Source organism: Perognathus longimembris, chromosome 13 (assembly GCF_023159225.1).
Source record: "Perognathus longimembris pacificus isolate PPM17 chromosome 13, ASM2315922v1, whole genome shotgun sequence".
Lineage (NCBI taxonomy): Eukaryota > Metazoa > Chordata > Mammalia > Rodentia > Heteromyidae > Perognathus > Perognathus longimembris.
Genome location: NC_063173.1, coordinates 47990267 through 48007379, shown reverse-complemented (window position 1 = coordinate 48007379; position 17113 = coordinate 47990267). Strand labels below are relative to the sequence as shown.

Genomic DNA, 17113 nt, shown 5'->3' with positions numbered 1-17113 from the left:
GGAGCTCTTCTCATGGCAGAGCTCTGAGCAGCCGCTTCTTCTCACCTCGTGCTCTGTGTCACCTCCAACATACCACACACAGTACAAGTAAAGGTCACTGGCAGGGGCCCACAGGACTTTGACACTAACAGCACAGCAAAATGTCCGCCAGCCTCTAGGCTTCCTGGTGAGGAGCATGCAGGAAGCCTGCCACACGGGGGTTGGGGGTGGGGTGGAGAGTGGGGTGTAGACTGGCAGAAAGCTCATGAGGGTCCATCAACCTCCAGCTTGCTACCAGGGGTCTGGTAAGTTAAGCGCGTGTGGGAGGACAGGCGGTGGTATCTGGCCATGCACAGCCAAGCTAAGGCAGCTGGCCGCAGGCACTAATGGACCCCAGTGCTTCATCAACTACCAGCTAGAAAGGACAAGTGCTGTCCCAGCAAGACCATCTTAGGCCTCAAGTATTTCAGAATCCTGAACCTGCCCCTTCCACCCTGGGTTGATAAACCAGTCTTTCCAAGTTCCAAATTTCTTGTCTGCTACATGAAGGTCATGCCTCCTAGTTCTGAAGGCAAGCACAGGGAGGTTCTGCCACAATGGATGAAAGGCCTGTGATGAAACCTGACAGAGGAGGGCCTGTGAGCCCTCCTGGGGTTTATCTCTGCCCACAGTGGGGTGGAAACTCAGAAAGGGAAGCAGGAGTGCCCAGGGTGGTCACCACTCAGCATATGAGGAACAAGGCTGGGTGGCCTGGGCCACCTGGGTATCTGCTCCTGTCAAGGGGAGCCTGGGGTATCCCCCAAGGAGCCCTCTGCCTCTAGAGGAGCTTGCCCAGGAAACCTGTGGCATTCCATCTAAATTCCCATTCCATGCCATGAGCAGGACCTTGCAGCTCCCACTCTGTGAAGGCTGGGCCTGAGGCATGGTGACCCCAGCTGCAGAAGCCCCAAAGCAGGGGGCCTTGGCGGTCTCCCCATGGGACTTATGGCCTGAAATGATCTCTGGTCACTCCACTCCCAGGGCTAGGATCAGCTGGAGGGATAGGAAAGCTGGAGGAGAGGCCACAGTGGGCTAGTGAGGCAGGTGCCCATTTCCCCAGGTCCACTCACGAGAGGACCCCTGAGCAGAGGATCCTAAATCAAACAGCAACAATGCACAAAGGAACTGGGGGGGGGGGGGCGGGGAGGGGACATGCTGTGCAGTAGGAGAATGAGGCCAGGGAAGAGTTCATCTTTCAGGTAGGGTAGGAGTTCAACCACCTATTCCTTTCCCATCAGCTGTGGGGCAGCCTGGCAGGGTGAGGCCTTCATCTAGGGATGGTGGTGCCCAGGCCTACCCTGTTCTCCCCTTCCCAAATCCCACACAGACAGACAAAGGAGGGAGGTAGCAGGAGGTAGAGAAGGTTTGGGGCCCCTTTGACCTGATCTGGAAGGCAGGGTGGAGGCTGGTGGGGGCCCAGGGTCCAGGGACAGCTTCGGCTCCTGCTCCGGCTCTGGACTGCTGGCCTCTGCTGAGCAAGTCCTAGTTTGGAGAGCAAGCTGCAGTAGCTGCTCCTCCGCCCCCTCCCCCTCCCCTCAGCCGTTATGAAAATAGCCCGATTGGTAACTGACTGCACTTCCTCTCCCAGTGGTAGCTCCAGGCTCTGCATGGGATAGGCACCCGGCAGCAGGCAGCATGTGGCCCCAGCTCCCGGCTCCTCTTCGCCAAGGCCAGACAGGAGCCACAGCCCAACTAGCAGCCAACCTGTGCCTCACTTGCTCTGCAGACTTGGGTCTGGGTTGGGAGGGTAGAGGGAGGGAGGCTCCTTTTAAGGAAGGGGTGCTTAATGTCCTCTCATGTCCACTAGACATGTTTTCTGGGGTCTTGGGCAGCTAAGCACACTTCCTTCAGACCAATAACCACAAAAATAAATGTCTGTGGGGGTGTCTCATGACTTAGAAAGCCTTATTTCTACTTTTTTTTAAAGCCAGCATTATGAGACAGCAGGCTGGTAACTCCCCCAGTGCAGGCAGCTGCATTGTCCCCACTGGACAGCGGGGCACAGTGGCTCCCAGGAGCCTGGCTGAGCTAAGGACTTGCCAATGGGCCTTGCAGTTACCCTAGGTCAGGCCAGCTAAAGAATGCCTCAGAGAGGCCAGTTCCTGCTGCAAGTATCCTACCTGGAATCCCCCCCTCCCCCTCCCAGCAGCTGTCAATCTTCCAAACCCCAGATCTCCTAGCACAGCACTCTTCAAAATTACAAAAATATTCAGAAAGGATTCTGTCTGGCCGGGAGGTGCTAATAATTAATATTTACCACATATAAGTGATGAAATGTTTAAAAAAGGTTTAAAAACAAGAAATCGAATCCATGTTAACCGAAAGAACACATTTATAAAAAGGAAGCCACATTTCCTAAACTTAAAAAAAAAAAAAAAAAAAAAGGCAGCCAGAGCCAAGTGCTAGTGGCTCACACCTGTAATCTTAGCTCTCAAGAGGCTGAGATCCAAGGATTGAGACTCAAAGCTAGTTTAGGCAGGAAAGTGTGTGAGATGCTTATCTCCAATGAACTACAAAATAAAAAAAAATTAAACAGCTAAAGTGGAACTGTGGTTCAAGTGGTAGAGTGCTAGCTTTGAGTAAAAAGGCTCAGTGACAGCACGAAGGCACTGAGTTCAAGCCCCTGTATTGGTACCAAAAATAAAAAAGTAGTGCAAAGAAAAGCATGTTTTCAGAAGCATCTTTAAGTTAAGTCTGGCTTACTCATGGTAGCTGGACTCTCACTTGGCATCTAGCCCTGCACTATGTCCAGAGGGGACTCTGGGTATTCTGGTTGAAACTCATGTAGAAAACTGCCTTTGCACTGCCATGTAGTGTGAAATGGGAGCATCAGCTATCCAGCCTGACAGGTACCGAGGGATATCATTTTTGCTACTATCTCAAACTATGGCAGGTGCCTAAAAGCTCAGTGCAAGGTGGAGTCGGAAACAGTGCAATGAACTTTGTGCTTCTGTATTTTGTAGAGTTTCTGCTTTTGAGATGTTGTCGAGGCTTCCAGAGTAGCTGGGACATTTTGTAACATCATCAAACAACCTCCATCATTGGTCTGTTGAGCTATGCAGATCTTGTACATGTTAATACATTTTATTACACAATATCAAAAGATCACATTTGCTCTCACTACTAATCTCACCAGGAAGTTTTAAGTACTGGGAAGCTGTCAGGCCCTAGAACATGGATACAAGGTTTCTGAAATTATTTTTTTCTCAATTTTTTTCCCTGGCAACAAATGCTGATACTGTATTTGAAGTAACAGGGTTCATTTCACTCATTCCTGGAAAAATGTCTGCCAGACACCCTAGTCTGACTAGTTTGTCAGGTATTCAAGTAAAAATGATGCTCTTGCTGGGTGCCGGTGGCTAATACCTGCAATCCTAGCTACTCAGGAGGCTGAGATCTGAGGATAACGATTCGAAGCCAGCCCAGGCAGGAAAGTCTGTGAGACTCTTATCTCCAATAATGTACTCAGAAAAAGCTGCAAGTGGCGCTGTAGCTCAAGTGGTAGAGTGCTAGCCTTGAGCAAAAGGTCAGGGACAGTGTGCCCAGGCCCAGATTTCAAGCCCCAGGATTGGCGCTCCCCTCCCTCCCCCAATCAACTGGCATGGGCCAGCTAGCTCTATACTCACCTGAAGAGCTTTTCCTTGCCAGTTCGGCATGAAGCAAAAATGTCTTGTGTGAATTTCATTTCTTCACACAGGATATTGAAAATATACAGCCAAAGGAGTAGATTTTGTAATATACACTTGCCTCAGACTCTGGTGTGCTGGGATTATAGGTGTAATCTGCCATGCCTGGCCAAAATTAATAATGTTTACCTCTTCTTTTAGTCAGCACGGAAGGACTGCTGCCAGGTACTGCTTTGGTGGGTGTGAATGTACTGGCAGTCTTGCCCACCTCTGCTGAAGCCCCACCAATAAATGCAAGTATAGTGGAGCAGGGAAAAAAGGACTAAAAAGACAGTTCTGCTGTCACTCGTCCCCTTCAACAGTCAAGGACATCCTCGAGACCACACTTTGAGACCCAGTGCTTCAGAGTGGGCTTTTTCTTTCTTCCTTTCTGATTCTGGGGCTTGAATGCAGGGCTTCACACTTGCTCTTTCACTTGAGCCACACCTCCACTCCTGAGCTTGGCAACTGTGGCTTCTGCAATATGGCGCTAGCCTGTCCCCCTGGCTGACTGTGGCCAGCTCCTGCTGTGCCCCACACCTCACATACCTCCTGCCTGGAATCCCTCCCTATGTGCTATGCACGGCCCACCCACTCACCGCTGCCCAGGCCAGCCAGCCCCACTTGGGCTGACACCCACTTGGCTCCTGGAGGGCCTGCTTCTCCCAGGTTCAGAGCCAGACCACTACACCTGGTATAGGGACATGGGCTGGGCTTGCCAGCACAGGGCCTGGCAGCCAGTGGTGTTTACCACCACAGATAGCCCAGGAGGAAGGAACAGGAATTCCGCTGGGGAGTGGTCAGGACCTTCAGGGAAGAGAAGGGCTTCCTCCGCTGGCTACCAAACCAAGGTCTGGCTACAAGCCAGGCCACTTCTCCTTGCTGGGCACAAGGGGATGGTAACAGCCTTTGTTTTGGTGGCTATCTTCCTCTCCTGGACAGGAGAGTCCAGGAGAGACAGCAGGAGGACCCTTTCTGGGCTGGGAGCCAGCGATCCCTCTCCACATTCTCAATAGCCAGCCTTATGAAACCGGGACAGCAGGACTGGGTAACACCAAATCACAAGGTGGGGGTAGTGTACATACTTGAGGGCTGGGCCAGAACCCTAATGGAGCTCCTTGATGACATGTCCTCAACCTTTCTCTCAGAGTTTAGCCCTATTCGGACCTAGAGAAATGTACAATGACCAAGTCATTCCTCTAGAGCCTTCTCCCACAACTATGCCCCCAGAATGCATTCAGGAGCATCTACTCACTTAAGGTGTTCCTGTTCCCCAATGTCTGCTGATGATACCCTATACTTGGCAGCCAACAAGTCTCCTTCTCTCCCACCTCTGCTATTTTTTTTACAAAACAATACTGGAATTTGAACTCAGGGCTTTGTGCTTACCAGCTAGGGACTCTACCACTTGAGCCACATCCATAACCCTTTTTTGCTTTAACATTAATTTTAATTTTTAATACTTTTTTTTTTTTTTTTGGCCAGTCCTGGGGCTTGGATTCAGGGCCTGAGCACTGTCCCTGGCTTCCTTTTGCTTAAGGCTAGCACTCTGCCACTTGAGCCACAGCGCCACTTCTGGCCTTTTCTATATATGTGGTGCTGAGGAATTGAACCCAGGGCTTCATACATATGAGGCAAGCATTCTTGTCAGTAGGCCATATTCCCAGCCTAACATTAATTTTTCAGATAGGGTCTTGCATTTTTGCCCAGGGCTGGTCTCAGATCACAATTCTTCTTAAGTTGCCTATATAGCTGGGATGATAGATACACACCACCATGGCCTGGATTGTTGGTTGCTAACTTTTTGCCCAGGCTGGCCTCAAACTGTGCTACTCTTGATCTCTACTTCCTGAGTAGGTGAGAATACGGAAATGTGCCACCAGGCCTAGCTTTTTCTTTTCTTTCTTTTTTTTTTTTTTTGGCCAGTCCTGGGCCTTGGACTCAGGGCCTGAGCACTGTCCCTGGCTTCTTCCCGCTCAAGGCTAGCACTCTGCCACTTGAGCCACAGCGCTGCTTCTGGCCGTTTTCTGTATATGTGGTGCTGGGGAATCGAACCTAGGGCCTCGTGTATACGAGGCAGGCACTCTTGCCACTAGGCTATATCCCCAGCCCGATTCTTTTCTTTTTTTAATATATATATTTCAGCAAATACATACATCACTTGGTCACTAACTAATGTGTCTTACAATCATTAATGTGTGTTACAGTCATTACCTATTTCCTCATATTGTGAATGAGGAAAATGAGACACACACACCTAGTAGGTCCACACTCTCAAGCTCTTGTTCTCTACTTCTAGAAGCTTCTATTATGAAAACTGTGCCTCTGTGCTTAGCCCCTAGAGTCTGAATACTTGTCCCTCTTCCCTTTCATTTTGAGTTGACTCAGACACTGGATCTAACCCCGAGGGAGGGGGGAATACTAGCTGCTCCCACGCTCAGGGCCTCTCACTGTTGCTCTGGGCCAGCAGCACTGGTTTACAAGTCTGTGTCCCCCTTCAGACTGTGTGCAGCCTCCCCTACCCCCGGGACCTCCAATAGCTGGTAATTGCATCCCAAGTGTGGAGGTGTGCTGGGCATGGTCTGAAGCGTGAACAGAGGGAAAATGAGTGGCTCATGCTTGGCCTCATGGGTCAGGCTGACAGCAGATGGCTCAGCCTAGCCTGCTAGCTCCTAAGGCCTTCCTGCTAGCACTGGGTAGGAAAGTCACTCTGTGCTCTGGTATCTTGGAGGCAGCACTGAAACTGATCTTTGAAGGAAGGCTAATATATCTCCCCTGAGTCTCCCAATGGGGCCCCTCTCATTGCCTTCTCCTGTGTCTGCAGGGAACTCCTATTCCCCACCTGACAGGACAGGCAGGCAGCCCTCCTCCTTTAAGCAGGAACTCCCCTAACCTTCTGATCCCTCTGGTATGGCCCCCAAACATATGACACCCTCCACATCTTACCCAAATCACACCCACTCTGCAATTCTGTGTCACCTGGTCCTGCTGTACAGGGTTTCATAAGGAACCAATGGAGAGTGCCGTGAGGGTGATGGTTCCTAGCCAAGAAAGGGGTCTCCTCCCCCACCTAAAAGACTTTCTTAGAATCAACTATCTGCACCTATGTCCTAACCTCTCTTTCCTGGATCCATGAGTCCTATTCAGAGTTCCTACTTCTCAAACAAGAATTGTGCCTGAAATCCAAAGTCACAGAGAACAAAGGTTTCCACCATGGACTCGGACTGAAAAGTCCAGAGGGGTTCTGCTGCTAACCCGCTCTGTGACCTCAAGTTCACCTCTTCAACTGAACAGATAAATGGGGCTAACCTACCTCAACTTGCTCATGGGACTGATATAGCTCAAAGGAGAAAGTGGCTGTGAAAACCATTTCCTCGTTCACTAAGCTTAAAGAAAGCAAATATATCCAGAGGCCTAAAATTAGGACAACCACTGAGAATATATTTGGTAATGGCCATCTTAGCCTAAGATACATACACGCCAGTGACCAGGACACTGGCAGGGAGAATCCTCAAGATACCAGAACAGTCTTGGATGGATTACTTGCAATGACAAGAAACTGCAAACCAAAATGGGCATCAACAAGAGCTTGGGCAAGTAAGTCGTTCCAGAAGGAATCACAGGTGGCAGCTAAGGTGAGGTCACCAGAGCTCATGTCTTAAGATGGTGGGATCTCTAACACAAAGTGGAGAGGAAAACCTATATTCACATCCATGAGCCGGCACTCAAAGTAAAAACCATCCAAACAGCAATCTACGCTGCTGGGGATGCACCTGTGGGGAAATTTTATAAACAGATATGAGCACAGTAAACACTAAAATCAGGATTGTGGTTTCCTCTGGGGAGGGCATGGGCGCTCCATTTTTAAGACTAATGGGCCCATATGACCAAGCTAAGTGGTAGACACTATACACATCTTCTATTTCCCCCCCTTTGAGGAGGAAAAAAAATTGCACTTGAATACACATGGTAATAATGACAACATAAAAGGGAAATTTATAAACTATATCAAATATGCAAGAATGATGGTATATTTACAGAACCTTCTGAGCAAATGTAAAAAGTTTACATTTGTTATTTGCCAGTTGTTTGAAAATACCTAATACTCGTTTTGGAAAAGCATTTGTAGAAATCTTGCTTTAAAAAAAATCTATATATTATTCTAATTGCAAACATGCTTTAAAAAAGATTTTCAGATTTCTTTAGAGACCCAGAGGGAGAGGCGAGGCGCAGGGGGCCCTGGGTTCTCCCCTGGCTGGTTTTGGTGGGTGTATCACTCCTGCCGGCATTGTTTTGGGGCAGGCATGGAGGCAGGTCTCTCCCTGAGGGACGCCTTCCAGAAGTGGGTAGGCAGCCACAGGTTGTGTCAGTGGGGTGCCCACGGAGGCTGGGGAGCAGGAACCAGCTTGCCCCTTTCACAACCGCCCCCGCCTCTCTCTATAAAATGTCAGCAAGCTGGGGAAGGAGGGGCGGGGGAGAGACAGGCAAGCTGTTAACCCGCAAGATGCTGGGAGTGTGGGCGGGCGGCCCAGGCTCCCAGACAGCTATTTTCAAATGTGCTGTGATGGGGCTCAGCTCTAGCTGGGGAGAGGCCTCTCCGAGGGAGCTCTGAACAGGCATGCTGCCAGGAGCCAGAAGGAACAGGTCTCCGAGTGTGAAGGAGAGGGTGCAATCAGGGGCTCCTTTGAACTCATTTGTCAAGCTTTCTGTCACCTGCACCAATTAAGCCAGCTAAAAGGTCACATACAGATGTGTTTCTTCATTCCTCATCTGGCCATGGGGCCCCAGGCACCTACCTAAGCCTCTCTACAGCCTAGCCCGTTCCTCCTCCAGTGAGGGTTTCTGGTGCAAAACTCCCCTAAGTGTCCAGGTGCAGATCACCCCATGGGTCCCCTGACACTTCCACACAAGACAAGTTCACTGTGCCCTTTGGGGTGCTGACACCCCTCAGGCCAGTTTTGTGATGGAGATACCTTAAAGAGTGGACATCAGCAGGGCAGGGTCCAGTGTGAACTTTAGGATGGTGGGCCAGAGTATAGACTTGAGTCTCAGCCTCCTCTTGTAAAAATGGGAATCAAACCAGCTATGATGATGGTGCAATGACTGCATACGAGTTATGGGCTTGCAAACCTCTGGCACCTGCTAGTGGCCAGAAAGAGATGAATGGACATCACTCACCTGAGCCCAGGTGCATACAGAAGAAGAGTCCACCCTCCCTGGGGACCAGAGCCCCTGGTCTCACTCAGACTTGTACTCTCCTCCTAACCCTGTCTCTAGGCTCGGCCTGGCTGCGGCAAGGAGTAAAGGGACAAAATGGTGATCTTCAAGTCATTGGATCTCTGCTCTGGCCTATGCTTTTCCTGTTTGGACTTGAGTGTCAAGTAGGCCCTATACTGAGAGCCAGAGGATGAGGAGGTCATGCAGCCCTGATGTGGGGCTGATAGTCTAATTGTATCTGGGGGTCCCACGTGAAACGTAGAGGTGAGAGTATGAAATGGTGAGTGTCTGACAGCATCCAGGGAGGCTTGAGGCTCCAGGAAGGAGGGGAGCCATGAGCCTGGAGGCAGGTATGGAACATACTGTCCTCTCTTTGAACTGAGGACTGTCCAGGTGGCTGCAGCAGTTTCCAGAACAAGCAGAAGAAAGGGTGGGAGGTGTCCTAGAAGGCTTAGGGGGTGCCATGATGTGGTACAAATGAAGAGATGGCATAACAGCGCGGGAGTCCCAAAGAAGCCCAGCTAGTTGTGAGACCTTGGCTGAGTCAAGGCCACCTAGCAGGGCTTCTGTCTTCAGGGACAGAGAGGGGTGGGGCCAAGTGATAGGAAGCACACCCTTCTGCAGCATTCTAATTGGCTCTACTCTGGCAGCTAGAGTATCAGGTAGCTAGCCAGTAGGAGGAGCCTTGGGCCACCCACAACAGGTGCAAGTGAACTGGCTGGAAGGAGAACCTCACTCTCGGTCCTCCCCCAATGGCAGCTGTGGCCCTCTTGTGTTGCTCTGGTGATATTGCAGGGCAGGCCCCAGGGTCAACTTCAGGACCTTGCAACTCTCTTGCCTTTGTAGCTTCTGAAGAGACCTAGGCCCCTGTTTCTTTTAGGGGCCAGATCAATGCAAGCCTCAAGATGAGCTAACCTCCTTTTCTACTCTGGGGGAAACTGAAAATTGTGAAGAGGCCCCCAGAAGATGAGGGCAGGCTAAGCCTCAGCTACCTAGGGTGGTCCTTTCTCTGTCTTTGTTTGAGCAGACACTCACTCTTGTACTGTCCAGTGCCAAATGCAAATCCTGGGTGGCTCCACAACCCCCTGGGACTTGACCTTTTGGGAATATGGCTCAGAGACAAAATGACAGAAATTGCCCATCCCCTACCCACTTTTGAGCCAGGCACTTTGAAGAAGAGACCAGGAGAACCCTATCCTAATTTCCCAACCTCTGGCACATGGCCTTGTGTGTGGAAGAAATAAGAGTGTAAGATACAGGGACTGGGAATGTGGCTTAGTGGTAGAGGGCTTGCCTACCATGCATGAAGGCCTGGGTTCGACTCCTCAGTACCCCATAAACAGAAAAAGCTAGAAGTGGCACTATGGCTCAAGAGCTAGAGTGCTAGTCTTGAACAAAAACAAGCCAGGGATAGTGCTCAGGCCCTGAGTCTCAAGCCCCAGGACTGGCCCCCCAAAAAAGAAAGAAAAGAGTATAAGATACACAACTCAGTCATTGAGGTCCCTTCCACCCTACACTGGGTGGAACTTAAGGACCTGTACTTGGACCTACCTCCCAGGGCTACCTGGGCTGTTCCCAGCATTAGCCAAAGTGAGACAAACCACTCAAAGAGGTTCCTTTTACTTCCAGACATCCTGGCGCCATAAACAGGGATTCTGGGCTCTCTGAATAAGAGACATCCCCCAACCAACCCAAATTGGCTGCTTCCACTCAGGGTGCCTGGCGGGCACCCACGGCCAGCCTTGACTTTGGGACCTTGTTCACCAGGCCCATGTGGGATCAGCTCTAAAAAAAGATCTATTGTGTCAAACTGGTTCCACAGGTGCATCTCCTGCCCTCTGGGAGCCTATGGATTTAAGACTAATGAAGGGCAGGGGACCACAGAGCAGATGTTTACCCTCCCAGGGGCTCTGCTGGCCAGAGCTCCTTCTGTCTAAATATGCAAGGTGCCAGGTAATTTCTGATGCCCCTGGGGTGCAAAACCAGCTAATCCATAAGCTGTGTGACCTGCCAGAAACCAGGCTGCTGGAACCAGGCCAGAGGACAATTGAGTCCGAACACCTCCTAGTGGGTCCTGGAGCAGGAGGAGGAGACAGGCATCCTCCTTCCCACTGGAGACGGGCTGGCCCAGAGGAAGACCGCAAGTCTTGGGTTTAAAGGACTGACACCTCATTAGGGGCTCAAGTTTCTCAGCATGGAGAAATGAGGAAGGATGGAAACGGGGGTGGGGAGGATCACAGCTCAGCTTTGTGTCCCACTGAAGTAAAAATAAAAAAAAAAAAGGGTGAAATCTGCTCCCCAGTTTTCCAGGATGATATCACATTTAGGAGGAGAGATAGGCTTCAAGGAAATGGCTTTTTAAGGAAAATGCTACAAAGACTGTTCTTTCTGACTGGATCAAGCAATGGTCAGTATGTGGCACCACAAGGTATAGCAGCCATTACAGATTCCCCCCCACACGCACACATACACACACACACACACACACACAAATTTTAACCTAGGGTTTTTAACAGAGCTGCAGCAGCCACCACCACCACAACCTAGGTTATCTGACCTTCCTTCTAGCCATTGCCCATTCACTTCCCAGGCCCCTCACCCAAGGTCTGAGGTATGGATGTAAGGCGAGGAGGAGCAGGATGGGAGATGCAGTGTGGGTGTTCAAGGAGAGGGAAGTGCTAGGTTAAAAATAAGCATGGGGGCTGAGAATATGGCCTAGTGGTAAAGTGCTTGTCTCATATGCATAAAGCCCTGGGTTCGATTCCTCAACACACACACATATATATATAGAAAAAGCCAGAAGTGGCACTGTGGCTCAAGTGGCAGAGTGCTAGCCTTGAACAAAAAGAAGCCAGGGCCTTCAAGCCCCAGGACTGGCAACAAAACAAAACCAAACAAACAAAAATAAGCATGGAACCTGGGAGAAGATGGAGAGATGGCTTCAGCTAGAGCAGTTAGGGCTTCAACGGGCCGCCAGCAATGAACAGTGACAGGACCACATGAGCAGCATAAAAGAGGGAAGAGCCCAGAGCATGGACGTTATTTCAATCGTATGCCCCCTGTGTCACCTGACCATCAAATCAAGTAAAGGGAGAGAGGCCAGCCCCAGCTGGAGCTAAGTCTGAGCTCCCAGTTCTGCCAGGGAAAGTAGTTCTCTCTGCTGTGTTCTCTGAATGCATTCATCTCTGAAAGCCCCGCTACCCTCAGAGCACTGCTATGAAGCAAGGGATGGTGCTTCCAGGCTTCCAGAGGTGCTCTTTGATATTCATCTCATTAGGCATCCTATCAGGTCACGCCCCATCCCAGGGTTGATGCGATAAGGTGCTCCTCAAACTTTATGCACATCAGAATTACCTGGGGATGTTTAAAAAAGAAAGAAAGAAAGCTCAGGTCCCATTTCCAGGTCTGATAAGCCAGACATGCCAAGAGATCTAGGAATCTGAACTTAAAGCTCTCCAGGTCTCTGTGATCCTGGTAAAGAGAAAGGGATGGATTTCGGAATCAGACTAACTGGGTGGGGTTCAAACGCTGTCTCTGCTTCTCGCTTGCTGTGTGACTCCAGGCAAAAGGTTTTTCTCTCTGACCCTGTGGTTTTCTTTTTCATCTAGAAAAATAACTAACCTGTTTGTACTCCCTTCCTTCTTTCCTGTCTTTTTTAAAAAAGAGAATTATGTAAGATGGGGCACTGGTGGCTCATGCCTGTAATCTTAGCTACTCAGGTGGCTGACCTGAGGACCTGGGGGTTCAAAGCCAGCCTGGGCAGATGAGTACATGAGACTTATCCCCAATTAACCAGCAAAAAGCTGGAAGTGAAAGTGTGGCCCCACTTCAAGAGCACTACCCTTGTGCAAAAAAGCCCCGTGTTCAAGCTCCAAGTACTGGCACCACACACACACACAAACAAAAGTAAAGGTACCTGTTAATTTTCTTACATCCTCAATGTGCTTGAGGCTCATCCTTACATATACAAATCTGTGCCTTTCAGAAGGGGCTGCAGCTATGTCAGAAGTGCCCAATACTTGGTGCCCCGTGGGTAGTGACAGGAAGTCTCTAGTGGAGCCCCTCCCAAGCCTGTGAACACTGGAGGCTACATCCTGCAGAAATGGGTGTATCTGCTCCATCTTGAAGGGCTGTGGGTGACAAACACGAGCACTTGAAGCTGTACTGCCTGCCCTGTTTTACATGACATTGAAGCCTGTAAGCCCAAGGAGTTCCATCTGCCAGTGTATGTAAAGATCCAGATCTCTGTGTGTGGTATGCTCAGGGACACACTGCAGGTGTAAAGAGCAGTGCCCAGGTGAGGGAAAGATAGCTAGAGGGCATAGGTCTGTACCACAGGGCCACTGACCCACAGAACAGGAGAAAAACACCCAGTTATTGAAAGGTGAGGTCTACCCTGGGAAGGGACAGATAGGGCAAAGCACAGGAGAGGCCAAATATAGTGAAGCCGGGCAGATGGAGAAAAATGAGAGGGAGGCCTTGGGCAGAGTCCAGGTGATCAGAGTCCAGTCCGAGTTAGCTCTGGGGTTCTTAGCGGATTGGCTGCAAGTCAATGTGCAGTGACAGGCACGATGTGGTGATATTTGGAGCGCTGGAGGTAGGGAGCAAGATAGAGCTTGGACAACTAGCAGATTCTAGACTACAGCCCACTTTACCCCTTTCCCAGAAAGGGACAGGAGGTAAGGGAAGGAGGGAGGGAGGGAGGGAGAAAGGGAGTGGGAGGAGGAGGAGAGATTACCTAGCAGGGATGTCACTGGGGACTCCCAGTTCATTAAGAGATAGAGTAGGTGGTCAAGCTTCTCCAAACCCAAGAAGCAGCTTAAAATGTTGAGCAAGCAATTAGATCAGCGGCCAGCGTTCCGGGGCCAGCCATGTGTCATGTCACTACCATAGTGGTCACACTGGGTAGAGGCCAAACAGTGGCAGTCATAAGCAAACAGGTACCACGGAAGCCCAAAGGGCACCGTGACCCTCGCCTCACTGGTGCCGTAAGGCTCGGAGAGACCCGGTCCTATCAGTGTCCAGAAGTCACGGGGGTGGGGGGGCCCGCCGGCTGGTGCCTAGGAGTTAGGGTGACCGCGTCTCCCAGCTGGAGAACCAGGCGCTGACCCTGCCCCGGCGATCAAGGTGCAGCGCATTACTCGACCTCCACGTTCCTGTGCCGGTTCCCCGGGTGCTGGGGGAGGAGCCCGACCCTGCGCCCACGCCGCGGTCGCCCGTCCCGTCGGTACCGGGCAGAGACCCCCACACACGGGGTGCGTGCCGCCGGCGGCCGAGGAGTGTCCCCGGGTGTCGGGCGCGGAGTCCCGCCGGCGCCGCTCGTGCCGCCACCGATCCGCTCACCTGTGCCCGAAGAGCCGCAGCCCCGGGAAGCGCCGCTTGCTGAGCCGCCGAGGCGCCTTGTCCGGCTCGGGACCGGCGTCGCGCTCGGAGCCGCTGGACGAGGCGGAGGCCGACTCGGAGTCGCTGCTCCGGGCCTCGGGGCTGCCGTCCCGCGGCTCCATCCGGCCCTAGCCCCGGCCGGCAGCGGGCCCGCAGGAGACGCCCATGCCGGGCCGGCGGCCGGGGCTCAGCACGCCGGCTCGGCGCCGCCCGCGGTGGCCATGGCGCGCGCTCGCCCCGCCCGCCCCGCGCCGCGCGCCTCCGCGCTCCACGCCCAGGTGCCCGGGAAGCGGCCGCCGCTGCTGCCGCTCCAGGAAGTACCGCCGGCCCCGGCCGCAGGACCCCACATAGCTGGCCGGGCCGCTGCCTGCCCGCCGACGAGCACGCCCCCTCGGCCGCGCAGCGGCGCCCGGCCCGCGGCGCCCTCTGCCGACCGCAGCCCGCCACGCAGCGCGCCCGACTGGATGCGAGGGCGTGGCTTATTTGGGGGCGGGCCCAAAGAGGCCCCGCCCCCTCCCCAACTCCGAGCCGGTCTGCCTAGATCAGAATTTCCTGGCCTGACACGCGCGCAGATGCACAATGGTCTCTTCTCAGCCCTCTTCCATCAAATAACCTACACAATCACAAGTGCACACCCACAAGGGCAGCTGTCACCACCTCCCTTCCCACCCGAGGAATATGCCTTTCTCGCTCACCCTGTGTCCTCTCAATCACTCATGTAGTCTCCACCCTTACCCCTTGGCTCTCCCTCACACCCACGAGCCAAAAGTCACACAATGCTCCCATGCACTTGGAATCACCAGCCTGTCACACACAATTAAGCTCACTCATTATTCAAGCTCACACTCCCCAACCCAGCCTCTCACACCCAGTGAGGAAAATCTTTTAATGACCCTCACTCATTCACACCAACAAAGAACTTAAATATGTCTCAAAGTGATCTTTCCACAGATATTCACAGTAGCTTTCACCCCATCACCCACTCCTAACATATAGAATTTTCCCAGCACAAAGTCCAATGGCACCTCTCGATCTCTTCTACTACTGGAATCACTTGCAAACCTCTTCCACACCCAAATACATACTCAAAAAGACAACAGTTACAGCTCACACACTCATGCACCTACACATCCTTATAAGATATACACATTTATCTCCAATACACAAACACCTCCAGGACAGTGGTTACAGGACTACAGCCCTCTAATACACACACGTGCATGTGCATACACACATACACGCCCCTAAAGGCAGCAGGGGTTGTCCTCTAGAAATGAGAGCTACTGGAACCAGAATGGTCATTTGTAGGGACTCAAATCACACATGTTGAGAATCCATGATTCAGGTAGACTTTGATAACCCCTGCAGGGTGGCAGTAGGAAGGCCATGAAGCTGGAAACCAGGGTTTTTCTCCTCCCCAAACCATGGTACCCTATAGCCCGCTGTTTCATTTTGCACTCTGTTCTGTTAAAGCCACATCCTGTTGCCTTCACTTTCACCACTTTTCCAGCCTGAGCCAGACACAAATAGCCAAGATTCGGGGGCTGTGACCTGTGAGCAAGCCTGGGAGTTTGAGCGATAGCCAGCACCCAGAGGCCAAGCATCCTCCTCTCCTCCCTTCCAGTTCCCAGGGGAGCTGGAGAGGGACAGTGCAACTCCAGCCTTCTAGCCAGCACCTGGAGCCAGCAGAGCCAGGAAGCGAGAAGAGAAATCCACAAATGGCCTGAACCTGACCTCTTGGGGTGCATGAGTTTTCTTGGGAGAAGTTTCCCAATGGTTCTTAGATCAAGCTCCAAAGAAAGGCCTAGAGGCGGCAGAAGATCCCACTGAGTTCACACAGACCCTGCAGAGGGTTCAGAGACTTCCAACACAGAATGTCACGCTCCTGGGGAGGGGGAGTCCTCTCCCCAAAACCCCCTATGTTAACTCCTTGGACTGGTAGTCTCCTGAGTTCTCAGCCTTCCACCCTCTGTCCCCCAACAATGGAAACGGAGCTGCTCCTACTGTGCCTTCCTCTGTGGCCTGTGCCTCCACAAAACTGTTGGATAACGGTCAGGGGGCCCCACATCTGCCACCCTTCCACCCCAGAGAGAGGGGGTGGAGGTCCCCATGCCCACTCTCTGGTCACCCGTGTACCTACTGTGTCTGGAGGGCCTCGGTTGGGATCTGTGGCACGTCCCAGGAGCGGTAGCGCCACATCTGCCTCAGTGCCCCGGGCAGCTCCCCTTCTTCTGTCCCCAGCACCTCCTTGGGGCCCAGAGCTGTGGCCACATCGCAGCTTCCCCCGACACTGTGGCCAGCCCCCAGTGCGCTCATCCTGCCCGGCGACTCTCTTCCTCTTTCGGCACTTCCTGACCAGGGGCGGGGGGCGGGGGGGGGGCTGCTAGAGACCAGCTGGCCGCCCAAGCAGAGGGCCACAGGGCTGGTAGGCGCCTTCCGCTGGCTGGGGCAGGAGGCTGGCTGGGGTGAGGAGCTGCCTGGGAAGGCGAGGGGCAGGTGGGGACAAGCCTAGCCCAGCAGCCAGGAGACAGCCCTAGGAGTAAGAGGCTGCCAGGAAGCCATCAGGCCTGCCTGGGCTAGAATCTACACTCAGTCCCCCATCTGGCTTTCTTCTTTTAAGTAACGTCTCTGATTATCACCTCTTGGTCTTGCCAAGGGCCTTTGCTTATGACAAGCCTGTGGTCTGCTGGCAAAGGCTTCCCAATCCACAGTGGTGGCAGTTTTTTCTCTCCGTAGAACACAAGATCAGGCACATGGGACCTACTCAGTGATGTAGGGAGAAGAGCAGAGGGTGGAGCCCAAAGACATAGGGTTCATGTCCTGTTTTCTCT

At 52.3% G+C, this 17113-nt stretch overlaps 1 protein-coding gene across 4 annotated transcripts in view; it reads right to left on the bottom strand.

The window, feature by feature from the left end:
• The window catches only part of Dgkz (diacylglycerol kinase zeta), a 32844-nt gene extending 16246 nt beyond the window's left edge, over positions 1-16598 (bottom strand). For 2 of the 4 annotated variants that reach the window (XM_048359472.1, XM_048359473.1), the window contains exon 1: positions 14244-14505. In XM_048359472.1, coding sequence (XP_048215429.1) covers positions 14244-14404 — 161 coding nt within the window. In that variant the 5' untranslated portion in view covers positions 14405-14505. Of the gene's footprint in view, positions 1-14243; positions 14506-16422 lie in introns of those variants that run through there. The other 2 variants (XM_048359471.1, XM_048359470.1) reach the window with 2 other exon arrangements.
• Positions 16599-17113: the final 515 nt, after the last annotated feature.